The following is a 17,651-nucleotide window of genomic DNA, read 5'->3' as shown; positions in this document are numbered from 1 at the left end:
CCAGTGCTGAACCAGCCCTATACCATCAATTCAGAGCTTTGATGTCCTGGTACTGTGTGGTTGTTTACTGTGGTACTGGATGTCATGACCCAAACAGACTTCTGTAACCTGGAGCTGTGGTGTCCATGGCACTGGGAAAAAAGTGAGATCAGAGAGTAGAAGATTCACTTATGTAGCATCTGAATCTCTGTTCTCAGAATCTGCTGTTTTCCACTCTATCAGTCTCAGGTAGAGATTTTACTTTTCTCTCCGTTCTTCTCATCTATTCTTAGTAGCCAGCAAGTTCCCTGAGCTGCTATTATATTTTTTCCAGACTAGGTACCAACCATGATCACTTCTCCAAATAGTGCCCTTCTTCTCCCAGTCTGAAGTTTCCGTTACCTAGACAACAACTTCTTGGGATAGCACTATGTGGGAATTCAAAGTCTTGACTTACCTATAAACAGAACTATCTCTTGGGAACTGAGGCCTCAAGGTTAATGTAATTTTATAATTAGATAAATTTGTGCTTGCTCTTTAGACCATCACATTCTGTCCCTTGTTTAGGGGGAATGGAAAGTTCAAGTCGTGTAGAAGAATTAAACTATAGAATGTGATTTGCCTCAAGTTCTGAACAACCTTTAAGTAACTGACTTCATTCTTCTCAGCCTTTTTCTTGTACTCTGGAATCATGGTGTAATTAAGAAAGAGGGTTCAGTTCTAGAGTCCCATCATGTTTGTATGTAACCCTTTCTTTGCTGTCTATCATTAATTTAACTGTGAGGGAGAAGCAAGTAGAGGAAGGGAAGAAAACCAGAAAAGAATGGAGGGCAATTTAAAAAAGCATGATTACATCTTTATAATCATACTCCGATTACTGGTCCTGGGTTAACTACTTCAATTTCTTTTGTCCTCTGTAAATCTAAAAGGATTATATTTTAAGTAGATAAAACTTATATGAATATACTGTTACAGAATTAGGAAGGGAACATTATAAGGGTATTATAAGGTATAAGGGAGGAGTAATAGACAAAACTTTTTTCCAGTAAAGATCTGAGGTCCTTTCTAGAGTAGTTTTTTTTTTTTTTTTTAACCACTAAAGATATTTTAGTATTATTTTTTCCTGTCCCTTTATTTTTCAATAATCTGAACATGGCAAAAGAAAAAAAAAACACACACACACAACATATTATTCCACAAGTGTGGAATAGGATATGGAAAAACAACCTAAGTATTTCTAAAAATAGAATAAATATTATAAAATAAACTATACAAATTAGCTTACATAGAACACTTGTACAAGTTTGTTACTTCTGCAGTCAAAGAAAGTTGTGGTATTAAAGTAGGTTGCTTTATTCTTGCAAATTCTGTTTCTTCAAACTCTGATGTTAAATGTGAAAAACTCTGAAAAATCAGTAAACAAATTTTCATAATTTGTAATATATGATCATAGTTTTTCTATTATGATGACTTTTCTATTTTAATTTCCTGGATTCAAGAGTGAGTATTTACAATTGCATTTCTCATAATCTACCATATTTATTTTAGATAGCATTATTTTCCTCTACTAGCCAACAATGAAATATTTTGGGCTCGTAAAACTGAAAGTTTAATTCAACTTCTTGTAAAATATGAATACCTCCTGATTTTCCCCATTCTTAGGGTCTTCTTTGGAATTTGCCTCTGTATCAGATACTCTTGTTAGCACTTCTTGTTCTTGTTCATCAATTATATTTATTTTTAACCTAGTTGAGCATGAAAATTATTAAAAATATTATAACTGTATTTAAGTATTTAGACACTTACAAAACAAATCTTTTATAAAAAATAATTGTACATCTTATGTAAATAATCACAGCTAACTAGCATCTAGTACTTTAAGATTTGTAACAATCAGTCTTATATACAATCATACTGGAGTTTCACAAAAACTGTGAGAAGATACTTCAAATATTTAGTAGATAAAAAAGTTTAGATTCAATGAAACTACATGACTGCCCTATAGTCTTTTGGCTAGTAAATGTCAAGAGTCAGGATTCATATTCAGTTTTCTCAGGCTAGCCCCTCTTTGCATTGTACTATAATAATTATGATACAATTATTGAACAGAGTCCAGAGTCCACCAATTATTGGGTGTGTTTTTCTATTAAGATATTTTTACAGCAGAATTAAATGAAGGTAGTGTAGAGCAATGAGAAGAGAACTGGATTAAGAATCAGATGAAAACCAGGTCCTGAATAACATTTATGACTGTGTGACTATGGGTAAATCACTTAATCTCCCTGAAGTTCAGTTTCTTTATCCTTAAAATGAGGATAACAACATCTATAATATTGACTTTGTAGGTTTATTGTGGAGGTCAAATATGAATGTATATTTAATATGCATGTCACTTTTCTAATTTTAAATTGCTATATAAATCATAAGTTGTTGTTATTGTTAACAATAGTCCTAACTAATGAAGGTTCAGAAAAGACGTTTATAGGTCTATAAGTTTCCCCTTAAAATTTTTAAGTTTTGATCAAGCAGCTAACTGTAACGTGAGAAAAAAAATCAAAAAAATCATATTTAAGTCTTTAATGTTGGTATGTAATTAATGATGTACATAATTATAAAATTGCATGAAAATTAGGGATAATAAAGACCTGAATAAAAAAGATTATTTAAGAAACATAATATTTAATAGCATGGTAAAAAGCTTCTTTAGCAGCCTGTTAATTCATTAGGTGGATTAAACTGAGCTTCTTAAATGGTTTCTAAGAACAAAATTCTGGCCTACATTGTCCCCATGAGTTTCACTTCAGGACTAAGTTGGTCCCAAAGAGCCAAAGATTCCTCAAATAGGTGGTCCATTAGTTTCAAAATCCTTTAAAGCTAATTGGAATTTATGGAAAAAGTGTGTCTAGAATTTTCCTCCCATGTTACCTTTGTTCTGGAGCTGGCCTAGTACTTAGATGATTGCTTGGAGTGATTAAAAGCTTAAAGAGCACTTAATTCTATCCCACGTTAGGATTTAACAGATCAATAGGTAGCAGAAAGGAGGGTTCTTTATTTAAGCCAACAATCATCAATTTGCTTAACATAATCCTAAATGTTAGGATTTAAAACTTTTAACACTTCTCCAGTTACATCTTTGCTCTCAGATCATTTCTGATTTATCCTATATATATCCTGTTAGTACAAAGTTGTTTGCATGTTGTCTTTCCCATAAGGCTTTGAGCTCCTTGAGGGCAGAACTGATTTTTGCCTTTATTTGCCTTTATCTTGCCATTTATTATGCACAATGACTGGCACATAACAAATGCTTAATAAATGCTTGCTGACTCTCTATTGCCTTGACTGAACTACCTAGCAGTAGTTCAATGCCATTCCCCTGAAAGAGAAGTCTGGTGGCTACTTCTGCTGACTCCAAAATATTTCCCTTAAGAAAGATGGACAAGTGATGAGAGTTCCCACTACCATCACAACAAAAAAGGTATTAGTTGGCCAGGAGTTTTTCCTCTCCCTTGCCTTCACTGACACCATGAGTGCTACCTATCCTAAATGAATCCCCATTCACTTCAGTGTAGTTATGGGAACTATGAAAGCAGATATGATAATCACCTCTGAAAATGAAGCTTTACAGGTGTACTTGTAAATCCTTGCTGTTGGCGGAGAATCTTAATTTGTTTCCATGTCTTCAGCATATTATGCAGTAAAGAGATATCCTTTCTGTGTTCCAAGTCATAGAGCTGCTTTGTATTACTGAAATGATAAGAATAAAAATTAGTCATATTTACCAACCCTATAGGAGACTTCTAGGAGGGAAGAAGGAATACTGATAGAGGAAATAGGAGAGCTCACACTTTAGCCTTTATCATTTTTCTCAGAAGATCTTCTCCCTGCCATATATCTAATGACCAATTAGTGCTTTATCCATTTACTAAGAGAAAAGTAATCAAGTATGAACCAAGAAATGCCAAAATCCTTCCCTAATTTTTTTCTTGCTATATACTTTGTTGAACTTTGCTACCCAATCACCTTCTCAAATCCAGGGAAAAGAGTTAGCCTTTGTGAAATTTCTCTAAATTTCTCTAATTCTTAGTTGGATTATTATTTGATGCAAATAAATACATAGAACCTTTCTAGTGTCCTTATACCAAGCCTTGATTTCTCATAGATCATCTGATCTCCCATCCTTACCACACCTTTTATCCAAACTTTTTCCTTAAATCTTTCCTTCTCCCTGAACAAGATTCTTTTTCATAATGTTCCTGCTATGTATTCGTCTAGTCTTTACTAAAAGACCTCTGGTAAGGAGGAAACCACTACCCAATTTGGGCTAACTCTAGTTTTTCCAAATGTACTAGGATAGTGACAACTACTGTCCTCTGATGGTTATAAATTCTCCATTGTTTATCTATGTTAGCTCATGGGGAACCATGAAACTGATAGAAACTAAGGGTAATAAAAAAGGCTTTTTAAAGCTATAATAGTGGAAGAAAAAAAGGAATCTCAAAGATACTAGAGAATCTTTGAATGGGGTAAATAAGATGATAACAGGACAGTGATATTTTATTCTTAATTTCTGTTCTTCATAAAAAGAAAATGACTGTTGCACTCAAAAATGATAGAACAAAAATGACTTAAGAGGGAATTAATATCCAAGCTAAGTATGGAGATGGTAAAAAGAGCAGCAGGCTGCCCTTGCAGAATTCAAGTAACCTGGCCCAGAAAAGCTATATCCTCAGGTTCTCAAAGAGCTGGCTAATGGAGAAGTACTCTTAGTTACATTTGAATAAAGGGCAAAGTACAGTTTCTTTAAAAAAAAAAAAAAGGGGGGGGGTGAGGGAAGTAAAACATTATCAACTCTGGGCCAAAAATCTTGATTTCAATTGCTAAGAAAATTCCAGAACCAATCATTAAGAGGTGATTGGTGAATGTCTAGAAAAGGAAGCAGTGATTACAAAGGATCAGCACACTTTATCAAGAATGAGTCAGGCTATGTATCCCAAAGAGATCATAAAAAAGGGAAAAGGACCCACACATGCAAAAATGTTTGTAGCAACCCTTTTTTGTAGTGGCAAGAAACTGGATGGTAAGTAGATGCTTATCAGTTGGGGAATGGCTGAGTAAGTTATGGTATATGAATGTTATGGAAAATTATGGTGCTATAAGAAATCATCAGCAGGATAATTTTAGAAAGGCCTGGAAAGACTTACATGAACTGATGCAAAGTGAGTAGAACCAAGAGAACATTGTACACAGCAACTATAAGATTATGTGATGATCAACTGTGATGGACGTGGCTTTTTTCAACAGCGAGGTGATTCAGGCCAATTCCAATGATCTTGTGATGGAGAGAGCCATCTGCACCCAGAGAGAGGGCTGTGGGAACTGAATGTGGATCACAACATAGTATTTTCACTTTTTTTGTCGTTTGCTTGCATTTTGTTTTCTTTCTCATTTTTTCTTCCTTTTTGATCCGATTTTTCTTGTGCAGCAAGATAATTGTGGAAATATGTATAGAAGAATTACACATGTTTAACATATATTGGATTACTTGATGTCTAGGGGAGGGGGTGAGGAGAAGGGAAGGGGACAAAATTTGAAACACAAGATTTTGCAAGAGTGAATGTTGAAAACTCTTTATACATATATTTTGAAAATAAAAAGCTTAAAAAAAAAGAATGGGTCAGGCTAGACTAACTTCATTTCCCTTTTTAACAGAACTAAACTAGTAACTGGGGGCATGATAGATTTTAGCAAAACCTTTGATAAAGCATCTCAGTATTTACTTGTGGAAAAGATGTAGTAATGTGGATTAGAGGATAATATAATCATCTAGATTTAAAATTGGGTCATATCTGGATTCAAAGATTTAATGATTTCATTCTTTACATAGAAGATATCCTTTCCAAAGGCATCCATCAAGCACCTATGCTTGACCCAAGACTATTTAATATTTTTATCAATTATTTTAATTAAACATTTCTCAAATGCTTACTAAGTTCCAGGAACTGTGCTTAGCCTTAGGAATACAAAAAGAGTCAAAAGACAATCCCTGCCTTCAAGGAGCTTACAATCTAATGGGGGGAGAAAACATGCAAACATGTATATACAGAGCAAGCTATATATAGGATAAATTAACAGAGGGAAGACACTGAAATTAAGAGGGATAGGAAAAGGCTTTTTAGTAAAAGAAGGGATTTCAGCTGAGACTTAAACGAAGCAGGGAAGTCAATACACTAAGAATAGGAAGGAGAACATTCCAATCAGTCACCAAAATTATTTTCTTATGACACAAGTCTGAACACTGCCACTCAAATAGGGAGTCCAAGGTTCCTTATTGCTTCCAGGATCAAATACAAAGTGTTCTGTTTGGCATTCAAAGCCCTTCAGAGTCTAGCCTCTTCCTATCTTTATGGTCTTCTTAAACCTTACTCCCTGATATGTACTCTTTTAATCAGTAATATTAGTCAATTGACCATTCTAGGAACAAAACATTCTATTTCTCAGCTCTGGGCATTCTCTCTGGCTGTCTTCTATGCCTGGAATACCTTGTTTATCTCTCCCTACTGGTTTTCCTGGCTTCCCCATCTTCTACAGGACACCTTTCCAACTCTTCTTGATTATAGTACCTCCCCTCTGCTTACACAGAACAGTTACAAAATGGCTGGAATCATTCATATTACTAGAAACAGAACTGGTAAATCCATACTTTTCTTTATTCTCTTTATTCTGTGGATAGCAATTAATTACTTTCCTGATCACAGTTTCTTAAGAATTTGTTTTCTCTTTTGAGGTTTCTCTAAGACAAAGTGAGCAATTACTTATATTATTGATTTTGTGCATGTGTCCTTGTTCAATATGGGAAAGTAAAAGTAAAATATCTACGAGAAAAAAATTTCATAACTGCTAGGTACTTTCCAGGAGCAATAGAAGTTCTGAACTATGCAGAAGAGAGTTTTTATTGATTCATGATGTTTTAGATTTCCAAAAACAGAGAAATAGAAGGTAGATCTATCTTAATACTTGACAAAATAAACTTAGCAATTTAGTAGGGGCTGGGGTGGCTCCTCATTGTTCTAGTACAGTGAACTTGAAAGGAAAACCCTTCACCAAGGGGCAAAACTCAGAGTCACTAGGGAAATGGTCATATTCAAGGAGAAGCCTAAGGGAAGAATAGCATTGCCATCAGAAGTAATTAGTCCTTTGCATACCTTAGTACTCTCTACTTCCTCCCTGCCCATCTCTCCACTTGTTATAACTATTATATAACTTGACACTTATATCAAGTCTAAATCTGCCTGTCTATAACATCTACCCAATTGGTCCTAGTTTTATCCCATGAAAACAAATAGAAATAGTTGAATCCTTCTTTCACATTTCTTTTTTCTCCCTTCAGGATAAACTTTCCCAGTTTCTACACCTGATCCTCATGTTGTGTGAACTGGAAACCCTTCACCATCAGACCTATATTCCAAATGTGTATAGAAAATAGAATTGGACTCTATAAATTATACATCTGAATACAGCCTAACTTCATATTAGATTTTTTTTGGCTATCATATCACATTGCTGACTAATATTGATTTTAGTCTCTTCAAGTCTCTTAAATTCCATTAAAAGTTTACAGGACCTTTCATTTAAAGGCAAAACACTATGGTGTACACTGAGAATTGTTATGCCACAGTTCTCTTTAACTGTCCTGACTCAGTTTCCTTGTACAAGTTTCCCTTGTCTCAGTCTCCCTAATTACTCCCCTAAGCTGTAAATCTCCCTCTGGTCCATGAAGGCTGAGGACCAATTAGTCTAAGATTATAAATTGTTAGCCCAAGCAAGATAAACAAGAGTAGACGACCTGATTATCTTCTGTCCTCAAGTATTTATTATATCCCTCTAAAATATTCCAAGATATTTCACTGATGTCTTTATCTCTGGGTATTCAGACATCCTGTCTCTGGGTTTTTTTTTTTGTTTGTTTGTTTTATGGCCTTTTCCAACTTGACAGGGACTTTCCCGCTCTTTCCCTCTTCTTTGTCTCCAAAGGTATTTAAGAAGTTGGGGTTCCTCTATTCATTGCTGGAGGCTGGAGGCTGGCGGCTGGCAGCTGGCTGTATGCTGGACACTGGATTCTTTGACATGAATCTCCTCCAGACCTGGGACCAACATGGATTCCTTGGTCCCAGTATATCTTTATCTCTGTCTGACTGGATAATTTGAGACGAGAATCCTGTCCAGTCAATCTTACTCTCCCATTAATAAAATATTAAAAACTCTCTAGGCAGAGACTTCCTAGGGCTTTTGGCAAAATTTTACAGCTTTTGGCAAAAATGGGACAGTCCTCTTTCATGTCATTTTGTCTATGTCTGCCTCTCTATGCAGAATGTCTGCGTCATGTTTGTTCTGCGAGTTAGATTTTGTTACCTGGAAAGATATAAAATGCAACCAGCAAGGAAAAAACCTCTATGCTGTAGTTAGAATGCTGGAAAAATTTCTTAAAAAGCCTAACTTTTTTCTGTGGACTTCACCTCTGGCCAAGCTGGAGGCCACACAAAAAAGTTAACTAATTAAAATTAAAATAACATCTTTACAGATTCTCAGAAGTTCTGAGAGCAAAACATCTTAACAAATTCTCAAAGTTTTGAAAGCAATGATTAAGAAGTTTGGCAATTAGTCATTTTAAAATTGCAAGAAAAATTTGTGAAACATCTCAGTTGTGGGGATTGCTAGGCAAGATCAATATAGCCCAAATCTCTGTTTGCCAACACTTTTTATCTCAGAACTGTAGAGAAATTCAAATTCTGTCTCACTTACAGAAATAGGGAAAGCAAAAACATGGAAACCCCACACAACCTTGCCCAAATAGCCCCAAGTCCAGCTTGGGGAGAATGGGAATGGAGTGGGGGGGGGGTGCCAAGCTCCATGGTCAGCATTCCCTGAGCTGAAACTACCATCAAAGGGATATTCTGATACCCCAGATTTCAGCAGGTTCTGTCCAGGAACTGCCTGGGAAGAATTCAGGTGCCCCTGGCTATAATGTTCTTCTCTAAAATATGATGTTCTCTGGTTTCTTAGGGGGCTTCTGGGAGCAGCCTTAGTTTCAGCTCGAAGTACTAATCACCTCAAATCCAGCCAGGAGTTAAAGTCCAAATCCTTTATTTTCTCTTTCAAGTATTGTCTCTTTCCTTGGGCCTGGTTAGCTTTTTTAGAGGCCTGTCTCTCTCCTTAGTTCCAAGAGCTCTTGCCATTAGTCCTTTGCTTCTGCCAGCTTCAGCCTCTAGCTCCCTCCAAATGTCTCCAGCCAGCACAAAGGTGGAAGAAGGAATGACTTCTGAATATCCTGGACTGAATCCTGGTTGAGGCTCCTAGCTTATGTATGCTCTCTTAAAAGTGTGAATCTTGTGGAACTCTATGTACTAAGTGCATTAGTGAATTAGAGAACTGTTAAGTACCATGCTAAATTAGATAATTATTGTCTCTATCAATTCCAGTGACTTAGCACCTTGTAAGAATCCTAACATCTCCTGCTTTCTTTTAATTTAGAACATAGGTGGTCATGACTTCCCTGACTTAAGGAGGTGAGAACCCCCCCAAAAAGAAGGTGATCACGTCTTCCCTGACTGCTCAAAAAAGGATTGAAAACACCATAAAAAGAAGGTGATCATGCCCTCCCTGACATCTCAGGAAGGGAGATGAAAACACCAAAGGAAATGAGTAATCAAATCAGATTAGCGGGTTTCTGAAGGGACTCACTCTTAAAACAAGTATACATAAATTTATCAATATGGGAAGTATTACACATAATCACATAAATTACATAAGCACATAGTAATACAGGCTAGTAGTGATGTAACAAATAACATGAGGAATTATACATGTCATAAGTCCTAGAAATAGTCCACAGCCAATCTATTGTCCATTAGTTCATGTGCCAGGAATACAATAATTCCTGCAAGCTTTGAAGTCCTGCAATAGTCTCATCTTGTGTTAGGGAATCCAATGATTCCTGCTGGTTTTCAAGTCCTTCAACAGTCTCATTATCAGCCATGCTCTTTCTGTGTCAGATGTTTCTTAGATCTTCTCGTTTGTTTTGAGGTTTTTCTCCTTTTCTGTCTCTCTCCAGGCGCTCATTGCTATCCATCTGTTTCCTTCTCCACTTTCTAAATCTCTCATCATCTGGCAATTACATTGGAGCTGTTTGCATTGGACACTGACCTGTATTAAAAAGCCTGTATAAACTAACCCTAACCCTAACCCCACCTGTCTTTTGTATATCATCTTGGAGTTGGGCCCTGCCTCTCATTTCCCTGGGTCAATCTATATTCTGAGGCTCAGTGGAAGCCCTTGTAGCATTTTGGACATGGGGTTAGGGGTTTTATTCTCTCACTCTATCCTCTCACTCCATCTCTATATCTGCACTGAGTTCTCAGATGTCCAACTTTTCCACACTGAAAATATCAACGAGTTTCTCTAGAAGTCCCTTGCCAAGAGGATTCCTGTCTTCCCATGTTCATCATAGTCTGGCTATATTAAGCATTTGTGCTCAATGTGGCATAGCACCTTATGATCTCTTCTAAAGGAGCATCTTTGTGTAGTCCCCATATAATTCTTCTGCAAACCTCATTAGCATTTTCCTTAAGTCAGATGTCTGGTCATTATTTCTGTAGCTGCATTTTCTTCAATAGTTCTTGTGACAGCTGTTTGCAAACATCCCACAAAATCTGCAAAATGGTTCATTGGGACCTTGCTCTATTTTTGTGAAGACTTTACCTTCATCTTTTCCTGGGAGGGAACCCCAAGCTTTTATAGCAGCAGTAGCAATCTGTTCATAAGATATTGTGGGGTTATTAATCTGTTCTGAATTCTCTTCATACTGACTTTCACCAGCTAGTTGGTCAAAAGTGATTTGTAAGTTAACTCCAGTTTGCCTATTGCATCTGGCTTGAATCCTACATAATTCATGATACTCAGAAAGCCACAACAAGTTTTATCCATGTCCTTGCTATGGATTTCCAATCACTAGGGGTTAGGATTTCCTAAGTCAAATTATCTAGTAACATTTTAACATAAGATGATGTAGACCCATAAAGAGTGCAACCCTTTTTCAAATCCTTAATTTTTTCCAAATTAGGACTTTATTTTCTCCTTTTTTGACATGAAGAGTCAAGCTCTTCAATCACAGGGTATGCATATATTAAATCAGATACATCCTGTCCTTCATTTTTTGCCTTAACCAGTGCTTTTTGTAATCTTATCATAGGCTGCTTAATAGGTGGTTCTGTTTGTGTCACTGCCTCTTCCCCTCCTCCTTCTCCCTCCACACATGAAGGGTTAATTGAGGGAGGTAGGTCAGGGGATGGGGAATGCTCCTGCTGTGAAGTGCCACACTCAGAATTGTACTTAACTCCATTCTTATCTGATTCTTCATTCTTTTCACCTAGTTTAGTTGGCACCTCCCCATCCTGCTCTTTCTTCTTTTTACTTATTGTATAACTTATATGATTTCCTAAAACCAGTTATATTAAATTATATGTATTAAGTGTGTCTTTGGAAATTGAATCAGGTCCATTTTCATTGTAGAATTGATATGATTGCTCTCCTACTAATTTCCATTCCTCTAGATCCAATTCTTTTTCCATAGAGAACCAAAGAGATATGTGCTATACAGTTTCTAAAAATTCAGTGATCTGCTCCCAAATTATAATCAAACCTTGGCTTTTCATAACTTTGACAATACTCTCTACACATTTTCCTTGAATTGGAAAAGAAGGCTGTTTTTTAAACATCTGTCCCATTTTAGCTCTTTACATTTAGCTAAAATACTATTTTAGCTCTTTAACAAAGTTTCCTTGTTGTACTCACCCTAATTTCTGGGTCAAGGAGATTTTTCCACTGGATCTGGATCTTATCTGTCTCACATTCGGTCACCAAAATGTAATGTTCTTCTCTAAAATATAATGTTCTCTGAGAGCAGGTTTCTTGGGGGGCTTCTGGGAGCAATCTTAGTTTCAGCTCAAAGAAATAATTACCTCAAATGCAGCCAGGAATTAAAAGTCCAAATCCTTTATTTTCTCTTTCAAATATTTCAAGTCTTTTCCTTCCTTGGGCCCAGTTAGCTTTCTTAGAAGCCTATCCCTCTTCTTGGTTTCGAGAGCTCTTGCCACTAGTACTTTGCCTCTGCCATCTTCATCTTCTAGCTCCCTCCACATGTCTCCAGCCAGCACCAAGGTGAAAGAAGGAATGACTTCTGAATGTCCCAGACAGAATCCTGTTTGAGGCTCTTAGCTTATATGTATCTCTTAAAGGTGTGAATCTTGTGGAACTCTAATAAGTACTAAATACATTAGTGAACTAGAGAACTGTTAAATACCATGTTAAATTAGTTAATCATTGTCTCTATCAATTCCAGTGACTTAGCATCTTGTCCTAACACTTGGCAGCACCCAGAAAGCCAGTCAGCCTCTGCATTTGATAAGACCACCATTCTCTGTCTCAATTGTAGATATGTATTAGCTAAGTAATTTATGGCAAAATTATTTTATCTGTGCCCAGTTTCCTAATTTGTCAAGAAAAATAATAGTTGTGGTGAAGACCACATAATTGCAAAAGTACTTAGCATAAAATATGCTATATGAATGTTAACTGCTTTATTAATTGCTTTATATTTGATATCTTATGAGTTTTTTTTTAATGTAACCAAAAGATAAATGATTTCTATGTGTATGTAAAGTAATTTGGAAATTTTTTTGAGATATAATAATAAAAAGCAATTTTAAAGGAAAGCCCACCAAAGAGATCTATTTTCACTGATAGAGTTAACAGAAAGGTTTTGCAACTTTAAGAAAAGAGAAAAGCAGTTTGTCACTACTTTAAAAACTCTAGTTATCTAGGGTCAGACTTCTCAGGGCCCTGTCAGTAAAAATTGGCACTTTATCCCTTTTCCTGCCTCACAAAAAGAGAAATGATTTATGTGAATTGGAAAATAACCAAATTGCAATTCAATTTTGTCTAGGCTCATTAAAGTTAAGACAATTAAAAAAACTGTTCTATCTCAGTTTTAAGAATTGTTTTGTTTTCTCCCTAAAACAAAAGGGAAATTTATTTAAGGGAATAGAAATTACAGCTAAAACTATTTGGTTATTTAGGAAAATTCTAAATCTTTTAACTAACTTGCTTGGAGTACTGTCATCATGTTATGCCTTATCAGTTTACCTACAAGTATGAGGTGTGAACTCTTTTCCCCCTTCACAGAGTGGTGGGAGATATCAAACAGCACAGTTCACAAAAGCACTGAAAATAGTTGGGGTGGGCAACTTAGCAAATTCTTCAGCCCCTTTCTTGGGGGTCTCTGTCAACTCCCCTTAATATGTAAGTTTGCCAGTTTTCTTGAAACTGTGGGAAAAAATTGAAGAACTTACAGATCAAGCACTTATTGATCAGAGACTATTAGCTAAATTAATTGAAGTCTTAAAGATCTCAGTTTTGGCTTCTCAGGAAGCATGTGATTTTAGATAAGGCCTGGACTACATTCCATTGTCCAAAGAAGGAAGCTATACATTTACTATATTCCGCTGACCAAATAGGGGAATAGAGCTTATGTGACCAATCACACCATATAGAGGATGGGATTTTGGGGGCTCTTTGTCTGAAATGTATAAATACTGTGAACATTTTCAAGGGAGTGGCTCTCTACTGCTGTGGGCTTTGGCTCGCAGACCAGGATGGGCTCTGTTTCTAATAAAAGATTCTAATAAATAATTCTGCTTTTTATGAGTGATCTCTATAGTAGTCAATTTGGGTAGGTCTTTTTGTCCCAAACAAAACTATTAGGATAAGCATCATCAGTCCTAAGAAATAATCCTAGTTTAGGATTTATACTTTCTAAACAAGGCATGCATTATCTACTAAGAATTTATAAGCCTATATAATGATTGATCCTTTGGCACCAGGATCAGTTTCAATATATAAAACATGTTAAAACAAAATCTTTTATGAGTTTAAATCCTGGTAATCGTTTAAAATAATGTATCTAGCCCTAAGCTGCGATTAGTAGAATTTGCTACTAGAGATAAAATGGCTTTGGATTGTAACTGATATTTTTAGTTCTGAATTTGATGGCCTGATCATTAAATCAGTATCCCAACATTTCGAAGAGAAATGCCATAAAACACTCAGAGAATGTCTTCATGAAATGTCTAGGTGGACCACTTATCTGGACAAAAAACTGGGAGAACATGACCTTGGCCTTCTGCTTAAAGTGGGATCCTACTGACTCAATTTCCCAGTTCTATTTCTTTATCACCTGATTATTCCTGAATCTGGCTATGAGGTAGAGTTTTACTGTATGATCAGTTGTCAAACAGATCTAACTAATAAGGATGCCTTATCCTGTCATGTATGTGCTCTCAGGCTGAGATCTGAAGGCCCTGTTTTGATGCTAAGGATAATTATGTTCCTGTTTTTTCCTCATATAGCAAATTCCTATAATTAGAACAAATGGTCAGTAGAAGCCAAGAGCCCAATACAAGTATCCCAGGGGACATAATAGTTTTTTAGATCTTAAAGATGCTTTCTTTCATATATCATTGCATAAAGACTCACAATTTTTTTTTTTTTTTTTTTGCTCTTGAAGGGGCAAATCCAGAGAAACATACCCTACCTCCCTCCCAATGCACATGGCCAGTATTGGTTAGATGATATTTTGGTCTGCAGTCCCACCCAAGGTGCTTCTCAGATGGCAGCCATACAAACCCTTAACTTCCACCCCCCTTCCCTCCCATGAAGGTCTATGAAATTTCTTTATTTAAAGTCCCACAATCTTATCAATCTGTTGAGATCCTAAAAGCTAAACTAATCTCTTGCTCTGGTCTTAGCCCTACCTAATGTAAGGCTACTCAAAGAAATTTGGCATCTTTGGGGTGACCCTCCTGCCTTAAGAGTATTGCCACAGCCCTTCTACTTGAGGAAGCCTCTAAACTCACCCTAGGTCAACCATTAGATGTTCTAACCCCCACCAAATTCAGAATATTTTTGCCCTTACAAAGAGCAAAACTGCCCTACATGGACTCCAAATATGCTTTTCCTATTTTGCACACTAACGGCCTTATATGAAAAGGGGACTTTTTGACAGCAAAAAGTTCTCCTACTAAATATACGAGGGAAACAGGCTTGCAGATTCAGTTACCTGTGCTGACACCCCTGATCATGGTACCTTTATTTCTCCAGCTAAGATGATAAGGGGACACACGCTTTCTGCATCTGGGTGGTTTCAAACACTCTCAAGCCAGCTTCCAATTCCAGATACAAGCCAGTGGGAACTTCTTTAGGCCTGCCTAACTCTTTGTAGAGTGACAAAGGCCCCAGCCTTCACTTATCAAATAACTCAAAAGAGAGCTGAGGCACTTAAGTTCTTGGTATGGGGGAGATAACTCCCTCATTTTTAGTTAGACTAGGGAACTCCAGGAGCAGTGGGGAGCATTCAGGATTGTTGGGTGTGCTCTCAGCATCCTCAAGCCAGCCCACATATCTGACCTGAGACATGTTTGCAAAGGCCCCACTGCCAAATGTCACAGTCCCCACCTTGGATGTCACTCCATTTGTATTAGCTACCTCTCCTCCCCAGGGGAATAACTTTAACCTGACTATATTTGTTTTCTTGCCAGAAAGATAGTAATTGTAGGATATCTACTCCAAAATGATTCTGGCAAACTCATTCATAATGCTTCGTTTATAAACCACCTTCCTTGAAGCTTCTTCATCACCTCCTGAGAACTAACATTCTAAAGCCCAAAGCCAGCCAGTGGAAACTTGTGTGGCCTACACCAAGCTACTCACATGGAAAAAAAAAAAAAAAACTGCTCTCCAATTCCTTGTGAAACCTATTTTCACTGGTCACAAGGTAGGAGAAACAAACAGATCTGTCAAAGATGCCCAGTTTGTGAAAGGGCTGCTCACTCCCCATCCTGAAACCTGTCTGGAGGAGAGGGTACATTCATATTTATAGAAGGACTAGCAGATAGATTTACACATATGTCCCCTTCTCCCCCTTAGGTGTTTCAAAATGCTTTTTGGTTTTTGTTGTCACCTTTAAGACTAAAGACTTAGGTTTTTGCTAAAGGTAAACAAACCTATTTAAGATTAATTATTATTTCCATCCTGCATATCATTCTCCCTACCCAATGCTTAACACCTTTAAAACATGTTGCTTATACTCTAGGTCATCTGAGTGCTTCTTTCATTATGTATAAGTGACTTCATAATAAGTGACATTACTTCAGACACGGTCCCCACCCGTTCAAGGAGACAAAAGCAGGGATTTGGGGGAAACATTCTTGGTATTTATCCTAGGAAAAATTGTTTGGATGAGAGGCATTCATGATAGCCTCATCATCCCCCTCACCAGACTTGCTCTGGGTGGGGTTTCCTGGCTATTGTCTCTACTAACTCCACTTTTTAATTATTCTTTTTTCTCATATTTGAGCCCTGCATTTTAACCTACTTGTGAGATTTGTTTCTTCCAGACTCCAAGCTATGAACTTTCAACTACTCATTCAATATGAATACCGTTCGCTAACTGACTCTGAAAACCAGCACCCCTCTGAATGCTGCTGCCACCATCTTGCCTCCCCTCCTCAGTCTGGACCCCACTGGACTGGGCCTTAAATTTATCAACATGAAGCAGCTCCAGAAGATGAAGCCTTTATCCTTTGTCCCAAATGAATTTGGGATACAAACTACTTGAGAGGAGAAATATGATGTAATATGATTTTGTGGTCCCCTGATTTTAGAGGGATCTGGCAATAAGTCAGTGATTCTAGATTTTCTGGCTTTGGAGTCTGCCTCAGGAAACTCCAACACCCAGAATCTGTCTGATTCTGACTACTCCTTAGTCAGATAGCTTCTGGCCTCAGGATAGTTCCACAGATCAAAGTTCTGAGAAAATAGTGAATAAAACCACTCCTCAATTCATTGTTGACTGATAATCTGGTCAGTATAATCTGGTCAATGAGAACCAGATTCCTTTCTTCCTATGAGCTATAGAATTAGCATATATCAATGATAAAAGTTGTATAAATGTCTCTCCTTGCTTCTGTTTCTCTAATTTCTTTTTAGAAATTCAAGCCCACTTTGTAATGCTGTTACAATAAACTTTGCTCTCCTTGATTAAAGATGGGTTCAAGCCTGCATAGTCTTTTGATTCCCCTTGCAGCACTGGTCTGTGACCCCAAACTTTTCCAACTTCAATACCCTCATGGAGTTTATAGGCTAAAAGAACTGCTAGATGATGGAGAAGAAGCTTCTTTGGAAAAAGAACATAAAATATAAATTCAGGTATAATTCGCTAGCAGATGTCCTAGATCCATGGAGCTCTAGAATCATACAGGACTCTGGGATCCAATACTACTGTGACTCAAAACAATTAGAGGCGATTAGATTTTAAGAACTAAGAATCACCAGAGCCTGTTTTCCTTAGCCACCTATTACTTCTAGAAAGAGAAGCTACTGAAAGTAACGCCACTCCCATGAAGGCCTCAAACCAATGGGTTCTTCCTTGTCTTACAGCCAAAAAAGTCCCCTCATCCTTGAGCACCACATTTTCACCATTCTTTCTATCTCCTTCCAGGCTCCCTCTGCCTCACCTTTATTACTCCACTTGCTTGTCCCTAAGTGGGAGACTACAAGTTGAG

At 37.0% G+C, this 17,651-nt stretch overlaps 1 protein-coding gene across 1 annotated transcript in view; it reads right to left on the bottom strand.

Annotated features, from left to right (window-relative positions):
- CC2D2B (coiled-coil and C2 domain containing 2B) overlaps nucleotides 1-17,651 on the bottom strand; it is a 128,238-nt gene that overhangs the window by 75,605 nt on the left and 34,982 nt on the right. The window contains 3 exon segments of the mRNA XM_051973820.1: nucleotides 1,265-1,383; nucleotides 1,619-1,724; nucleotides 3,583-3,723. Of these exon segments, the coding sequence (XP_051829780.1) occupies nucleotides 1,265-1,383; nucleotides 1,619-1,724; nucleotides 3,583-3,723 (366 nt within the window).

This window comes from Antechinus flavipes, chromosome 2, assembly GCF_016432865.1.
Source record: "Antechinus flavipes isolate AdamAnt ecotype Samford, QLD, Australia chromosome 2, AdamAnt_v2, whole genome shotgun sequence".
Lineage (NCBI taxonomy): Eukaryota > Metazoa > Chordata > Mammalia > Dasyuromorphia > Dasyuridae > Antechinus > Antechinus flavipes.
The sequence above is the reverse complement of the archived record's forward strand: the minus strand, read 5'-3'. Positions and strand labels throughout refer to the sequence as shown.